Source organism: Tupaia chinensis, unplaced genomic scaffold, assembly GCF_000334495.1.
Source record: "Tupaia chinensis unplaced genomic scaffold, TupChi_1.0 Scaffold000176_1, whole genome shotgun sequence".
NCBI classification, from domain to species: Eukaryota; Metazoa; Chordata; class Mammalia; order Scandentia; family Tupaiidae; genus Tupaia; species Tupaia belangeri.
In genome coordinates, this window is record NW_006159651.1 from 877,969 (window position 1) to 886,031 (window position 8,063).

Here is an 8,063-nt window from a genome sequence, read left to right on the forward strand (position 1 = left end):
CACCGTGCCGGGGGTGCTGAACGAAGGGAGTGGCCGGCGGGGCCTCCACGCTCACCTTATTGATCCGATTCTTCTCGGGCTTGGCAGGCTTAGGAGGGGGCTTTTCCTCCTCTTCCTCGTCCTCACTCTGACCCTGGATCAGGGCTGCGAACACGTTACCGCCCTAGAGAACAAAAGGGCCCGACATCAGTGGGACGGGCCAGCTGCACCCTCGGGGTCTCGCCTCGGCACAGGACGGCTCACCTTGTTCTTCCTCCCACCTCGAGGTATCGGGGCAGGAGCTGAAACGACAAGGGGGAAGGAGGGACGAGGACTCGCAGGCCCGCCTTCTCAGTTTAGGCCGGCCCCAGCAGCCAGGCCTGACGCGCCGCCCGGTGGCCCCCGTCTGCCCACTCACTCACCCTCGTCCTCCTCGTCACTGGCGGGCACGGACAGCTTCTTAAGACGCTCCATGAGCTCTTTCTCCTCCCCGTCATCATCCACATCCTTCTTCCGTCTGCCTTTTCGAGTGTCTCGCTTCTTTTTTTGCTGCTGAAAGCGTAAGAGAGCAAAAGAATCGGGCCCAGGCCTCTGCTGTATTTCCGCCCCACGGAGAACTGCCCGTCAGCTGAGAATCGACGTGGGCCGGAGGCGCTGGCAGACCCAGAGGCCCCGGGGCTGCTGGGAAAAACGCTCGTACCTGCTGCTGCTGCTGCTGCTGCTCCTTCTCCCTGAGAACTTTCTCCTCTTCCCCCACCTGTTTATCTTCTACTGCCAACTCTTCAAAGAACTAGGACGGGGATTAAGATGCTGGTCGATGCGGCCCGAGACCAGCCAGGCCCTCCTCTGCCACACACAGGCCACATGCCCTCCCCGCCCCTCCTTCCCCCTTTCCTGGCAGAACCTCTCCTCCCTGGAACCTCCCACACCTGCACGTGGGACAAAGACCACAGTCGTTCCTCATCCCAGCCCCATTTCCTCACCGTCTTCTTGGTCTTCTTGTCCTTCTTCCCTTTCTTGACCACTTTGTCTGGAAAATTAAGCAGACACCGTGAATGCGTACCTACAATCCCAGGGCAGCCTCATGTCCCCGGCGAAGCCCTGGTGGCCTCCGCCCTTCTGTCTACTTTTCTGGCTCAACTACCTCTCTCTAGGCATGGCACCGGCCCGTCCCACCGCGCAGCTGTGCCGACCTGCACTCGCGCACCCCGTGAGCATTTACTGGACACGACGTGCCACACGCCGTGCTAGTGGAGGGGAGACTGCGGGGAACCAGACGACGCAGTTTCCTCTGGCGCGTCCAGGCTTCAGAGATTTTTATGACTAGAACTGTTTTGAAGGGGGGCTGGCGGGTGGCATGGTGGTTAAGGCATGCAGTTCGAGTCCGAACCTGTTGGCTTGCTTTATGTATTTATGTATTTATGAATTATTATTCTTCAATTTGACCTGAGACAGACAGAAACAGAGAGAGGGAGAGTGAGAAAGCAAGCCACCAGATCTGGGACTCTAACCGTGGTGGGAGTCCAGTGCCTCATCCACCACGCCACCTGCAGGCCCCTAAATACTTCTTTTAAAAAAAAATAAATAAAAGTATTTGGGAACTAGCAGTTGACTTAATAATGGCTATGTTGCTGGACTCCCACGTAGTCGACCGCTGTTTGAGTCCCGGACCCGGTGGCTTAAACTCACACCAGGCACGTGTGCGTGTGTGCCCAAGATCCCGAGAGGAGAATGGAGGAGAAGGGATTGCGGCGTGTCCATCCCCCTGGGGGGCGATTTCTCGCTTTCTGTCTCTGTCTTTCTGGCAAGCACACGCGTCTTATTGAAAAAACCTCTCCAAAAACAAAAAAAACCCGACCAGTGTTTTGAAAGGGCCAGCAGGCGGCACAGAGGTTAAGGCACTAGATTCCCCATAGCCGACTATGTAGTCTGAGTCTCGGACTTGGCAGCTTGAAAATCATGCTGGGCGTGTGTGCACATACCCAAAGCCCAAGGAGACTAGAGAAGGGACTCCGCTACGGTCATCCTCCCTGGGCAGATTTCTCACTCTCTGTCTCTGTCAATCAAGCGCATGTACTCTACAGCAAAACTAAAACTAGCAGGTGGTGTGGTGGTTAAGGCACTGGACACTCCTACATGGTTGACCGGGGTTTGAGTCCTGGACCTGGTGGCTTCCTTTCTCACTTCCTCTCTCTCTCACTCTCACCCTCTGTCTCTCTCTGATCAAATTTAAAAATCAACGAATGAATAAATAAAATAAAATAATTATTAAAAAAAAGATTAAAAAAAAAACCTAGGTAAGTAAACAAAGTGTCTTGCAGGTTCCAAAGGCAACGGCAAAGTCTACTTGCAGGGGAGGGGCTGGCCTCAGCTCCAGCACAGGCCTCCCCGAATAGATGGCATTTAAGGTAACACCAAGGGCAGCCTCGATGGTGCTGAGGTAGGTGGATCCCACACGGCCAACCCTGCAGTTCGAGTCCCAGTCTGGTGGCTGTGTGTGTGTGCCCAAACTCCCGAAAGGTGGGAGAGGTGGAGAAGGGATTGCTGCGGCACCATCCCCCAGCGGGTGCTCCCCCCCCATCTCTCTCTGCCACTCTCCAACAAACATACGCGCCCTTCGGCAAATTAAAAAAAATAAAATAAAATAAAGGCCCACATGTGAAGGATGAGGGACACGGGAAGTCCGGCCGGCACATGCTGGCCTCAGAGCCCAGTGCAGGCCCAGCTGCAAGGACGTGCACACCGAGGGGCACGGCTCAGGCTGCAGGGGGGTCGCTCAGGTAAAGCGTGCGCTCACATGGGAAAGCCTTTAAAGTCTCACTCGGGCCTGGGGCCTGAGAGCGGAGCAAGGCTGGGAGGGAACAGCGGGAACTCTGCTGGACGCTGCTAGGACGGAGGTGGGGAGGAGAAGTGAGAAGGTGGGCAGAGGTGGGAAATAAAAAGGAGTACTCAGAGATGACTTCTATGTCTTTATTTTTATTTAAAGATTATTTATCTAATTCCATTTGTTATTAGTATTTTTAACTTGACCAGAGACAAAGCGAGAAAGCTAGCCTCCAGGTCCAGGACCGGAACCGTGATTGGCCATGTGGGACTCCAGCACCTTTAACCACCATGCCACCCGCTGGTAGGACTCCTTTGTTTTTAGCTGGCAAAAGTGAGTTGGGCTAGTGGTACCATTTATTAATTCCGGGAACGTAGAGAGAAGGTCCCTGCCCTCCATAGGTGAAAGAAAAGAAAGAAGATAATATAAATTCAGCTTGGGATACACTGTAACACCTGCAGCCATGGAGACAGAGCGTCTGCTACAAATGAACAGCTCTGGCTCTGGCCCCAGCCCCACTCTGCTCAAACACTGTAGCACAAATCACATGTGTCATTCTCACTCACCTCGCAGTCTGTCACCCCAGACAGTGACCCGAGACTCCCAGGGCTATGACTGAGCGAGTTCCAGCTCTCCCTGAAGCTAGGGCTATGTTAATTCCCTCCCTCTCCCCACCAGATCAGGAGGCAGCCGGTACTCTCAGGAGCACTCTGCATACCCAGGCCTAGGTACCATCCCTGCCTCCAGAAATCTCTGCCACCCCGCTAGCCCAAGCACTCCTCCAATCAAGCAACTTAATAAATGGGCCAGCAGGTGGCGTGGTGCTGAAGATACCGGATTCCACATGGCCAACTGCATGGTTGAGTCCCAGACCCAATGGCTTGAAAAACACTGGGCGCGTATGCACATGTGTCCAAAACCCTGAGAGGAAGATGGTGGAGGAGGAATGCGGCCATCGCCCTCACGGGGTGATTTTTCTCCTTTTCCTACATCGGAATGATCAGACTAGAATTCTGTAGTAATAATCTATACATGAAAGTGTTACTGAGCCTTCACGCGCCCAAACCCCAGAGATGCCAGGGCATTCCCTCAATTTGGGGCTTCGCGGACCGAAGGGGCTTTATTCTATCTTTTCTGCTTCCTTCCCACACTGATGTTCTGGACTGGCTTCGCCTCAAGCCTTGATTAAGTCCCGGGTGTGCTGACGTCGGTCTCTGCCTCATCTGTGTCCCCCCTTCAGAGCGTTTCAAAATCGGATCCCAGTACTGGGCAGCCAGTGTGATGCAGCTGGGAAGATGCGCAAGGTTAGTAACGGGAGCTTTTAAATGCTGTCCACGGAGCTCACTCCTGAAGACACGGAGGGAAGACCACGGAGGGGCCGGAGAGTGAACGACCCGACCGGCTCACCCCGACACGGCCGAGGGACTCACCCAGACACAGACACCAATCTCACCCACAGACTAGCCCCCCCCACGTCTCCTCTGACATCTCTTCTGTACTCTGCCGCCGCTCTGAGCCCCTGATCACAGGGGGAGCAGGACAGGCGTGTACACAGCCTAGCTGTGAGGAAGCGCACTCACAAAGGATCAGAAAAGGTGCGCATGGCTGCAGCTAGGCCGGTCCTCAGCTCCTTCAACGGCTCCTCCCCAGCATATCGCGCAGGCTGCCCCAACTCCAAAGCGAAAGAGAGCCCTGGCCCAAGCTTACACGCAGCACCCCACGCGCCAGGCAATGGGCTCCACTGCTGTGTCACTGAGGGTCGGGCGCACAGCTCCCACGAGCTCCTCCTCACCTCCCACTCCGTCTCCAACGCACTCCAGCTCGACTTGGCCATCACCTCCTGACAAACATTACTTTTTGCCAAAGTTGCCACTGACTGCGTAGGTCCTGGCCTCAAAGTATGTGTTCAGTCCTTATTTTGTGCACCTTCTCTGCAGCCTCCAGGCCATCAGCCTCGGCGGCCTTTCATTCCCCTCCATCGCTGCTCACCTTCCGATGCTGCCTGCTCCTTCCTGACTTGCCCCCAGTCTCTCCGGCTACCTGCCCTTCCCAGGCTCACCTCCTCCGCAGTCTCCTCCCTTCATTATTGAGGTTTCCCTGGGTTCCCACCTCTGCCTCTCTTGCTTTGAACTGTAAACACTCCTCAGAGGACTCCTCCATACCCAACGCTTCAACTCCCCTTCCCCTACAGCTACACCAACTCCGAGGCCACCAAGCCCTTCCTCGGAGACCTCCAGCTCAGCACTCAAACCGCTGCGCTCCCCTCTCGGCAGCCACTGTGCCTTCAGGTCACCATCTACACTCACTGGCTCACTAAGTGGGTAGACCCTCAGCTTTCCCGTCCAGTCCCTCCCCATGCCACCTCTTCAGTCTTCACTGCCTGGGCTTATGGCTTTACCACTGTTCGCTAAAGCCCGGCCACAGTCTCCTGAGCGGTCTCCCGGTCTCCATCTCCACCGACCCGAGGCCGTCCACTGCTCAGCATCAGGGTGAGTGACCACATCATTCCTCATGCGCTTCAGAGGGTCCTCCTCCCTCCAGGTCTTCAGGATTAAACACACAGCAAGCCCTCCACTGCCTGTCTGCGCACACCTTTCCCACTACCACGCTAGTCACCGGGGAACCAGCCGGGCCCAGGTACCCCTCCCTCTGCACAAACTGCCTCGCTGGAAGGCCTTTTCTGGAGCCCATGAATTCAGATGAATTCAGCTACTACGTATCTCTGAGCCGCTTGGCTGACACTCCTCCTGCCCCCCCCCCACCGCATTCTGAAGCACAGTGATTACACTGACCAGCTCTGTCCAGCTCCCGCTCTGGCCCCTCCACTAACCCCGAGGGAAAGGCAGACCTCTGGTCGCTACAGTCCTACTTCCTCCGCACAGAACCTGGGGTACAGGAGGCACCCAATAAATGCTTGTGAAAGTGGTCACTGTACACCTACTGCAGGTACATGTGACCATCTTATCTCCTCCTGGAAGTGCTTTCTATCCTGGGACGATGTGCCCATATTTTTTTCTTTCCTCTCTCAAACCACAGTATTATACAACTGTCTCTTTAAAAATAGGAGCTCAACACACATTTGCTGCTTTTAAGTACACCTGAACCTCCCTTGCCCACATCCCAAATGCACGCTCCTGCTCCAGCTGTCAGAAGGGTGTTTTACCAAAGAGCTCACGAAGTCACTCGCTCCTGACAACCAAGCGGACTCGCGAGCCCCCGAGGTGTGCGCGCGCGTGCAGGAGGACGGGAGGTCGAGGCAAGGGTTATCTACTCCTGCGGGATGCAGTGTGATGCGAAAATGTCCAAAGGAAAAAGAAGCCTTTCTCATCCCCCATCTCTCCTTCAGTACCATGTTCTCGGCCTCGTGTCCTGCCCAGACCCACCGAAGCTCGAACGCGATACACCCTGGCACCTTTCCTCTCGCTCCCACTCCAAACCCAGTCCCGTCCGGCCCTCGGGCCGGCTCTCCGCACGCATGCGTAGTAGGACCCGCACCGGCCGGCCTGCCTCGCGCCCCGCGACTGCCGCCCAGGACACGCGCACCTTCCTCTTCTCCTCCCTCGTCCTTCCGGCCTCACCTGGGGGGCTCGTAGTCTCTCCGTCCCCGATCCACTCGGGCTCCGGTGCCTGCTGCTTGGGGCCCTTCGGCATTGCGGTGGCAGTTACAGCTGCTCTGGCGGCTGCCGGCGCTATTTCCGCTTCCGGGCCAGGACGAGGCCTGCGCGTCCCCGAGCGCACACACGTGCTGCTGGCCGTCAGGGGCGTGGCCTGGCGAGGGGCGTGGCTGGGGGAGGGGCGTGGCCTGCGGGGACAGCGTCCGCCGGCTCTCACGGCGTCTGCAGCGCGTTTACGACTGCAGGGGAAGCCAGCCGGGGACGCCGCGAGTCTCAGGAATGTGCATCATAATTTCCCTGCGGCACCGGCAAGTTAAGGCACCCGTTTTTTCAAAATTTGCTGTAGGGCGCGTGCGCTCCCTAGAGAGAGAGAGAGCGAGATAAAGTGAGAGAGCGCGCGCCGGGGGATGGCCGCTGCACTCCCTCCGGTCCACTCTCCTCCGGGTTTTTGGGACGTGCATGCACATGTATTCAGCGTGTAATTCAAGTTGCTGGGTCGGGGTTGGAACCGTGCAGTCCACCCTGTGGGATCCAGCCATCTTAACCACGGCCACTGCCCCCCACCTTTTTTTAAGTGGATGCCACCTTCTGGCAGAGCTGAAAAGACGTCTAAGGGTAAGGCCTGTCGGTCCCGTGTTGAGATGTGTCTCAAAGTCCCAAAGTATACAGGTGTTTTTTTTTTTTTCTTAAAGGATTATTTATTGGGGGAATCGGCAGGTGGCATGATGGTTAAAGGAGCTGGACTCCCAAATGTCGACTACGGTTCAAGTCCTGGACCTGGCAGCTCTCTCTCTCTCTCGCTTTCGTCAAACTAAAAAATAAATAAGGGGACCAGCACATGGCATGGTGCTTAAAGCGCTAGACACTCCCACATGGCTGACCACAGTTCGAATCCCAGACATGGTGGCTTGCTTTCTCACTTTCCCCCCTTCTCTCTCTGTGTACATCTCTTTCTGGTCAAAATAAAATAAATAAGTGAATATATAATTAAATAATTCTGAAAAAATAAAGTAAATAAATAACGTTAAATACAATGAATAATTTTACATAAAAGAATTATTTGTTTAGGGCTGGCAGGTGGCGTGGTAGTTAATGGTGCTGGACTCCCTCATGGCCCACCACAGTTCAAGTCCTGGACCTGGCGGCTTGCTTTCTCACTTTCCCTCTCTCTCACTCTGTCTCTCTCTGGTTAAATTAAAATAAATAAATAGAGTTAAATAATTTTTTAAAAGGAATTATTGGAACCAGGAGATGGCATTATGGCTACGTCGAGTTCGAGTCCTGGACCCAGTCGCTTAAACTCATGTCAGGCACCTGTGCATGCATGCCCAAGATCCTGAGAGGAGAATGGGGAAGAAGGGATAGCAGTGTGGCCATCCCCCCTGGGAGGGGGGTTATTTCTCACTTTCTATCTCTCTGTCTCTCTCTGTCCTTCGGGTGAGTGCATGCGCCCTATTGCAAAAACCTCTCCAAAAAGTTTTTTTCAGAAAAGAATTATTTATTTAATTTTACTTATTCTTTTTTAAAAAAGATTATTTAATTTTACTTACTCATTATTTATTTTTTATTTTGACCAGAGAGAGACACACACAGAGAGAGAAGGAAACTGAGAAAGCAAGCCACCAGGTCCAGGACTCGAACCATGA

General features: G+C 54.6%; 1 protein-coding gene across 1 annotated transcript in view; it reads right to left on the reverse strand.

The window, feature by feature from the left end:
• The window catches only part of ABCF1 (ATP binding cassette subfamily F member 1), a gene marked incomplete in the record, with an annotated part of 15,696 nt that extends 9,194 nt beyond the window's left edge, over positions 1-6,502 (reverse strand). Inside the window, 6 exon segments of the mRNA XM_014586982.1 lie at positions 56-163; positions 244-281; positions 402-531; positions 680-769; positions 963-1,009; positions 6,382-6,502. Coding sequence (XP_014442468.1) covers positions 56-163; positions 244-281; positions 402-531; positions 680-769; positions 963-1,009; positions 6,382-6,454 — 486 coding nt within the window.
• Between the last annotated feature and the right edge of the window lie 1,561 nt (positions 6,503-8,063).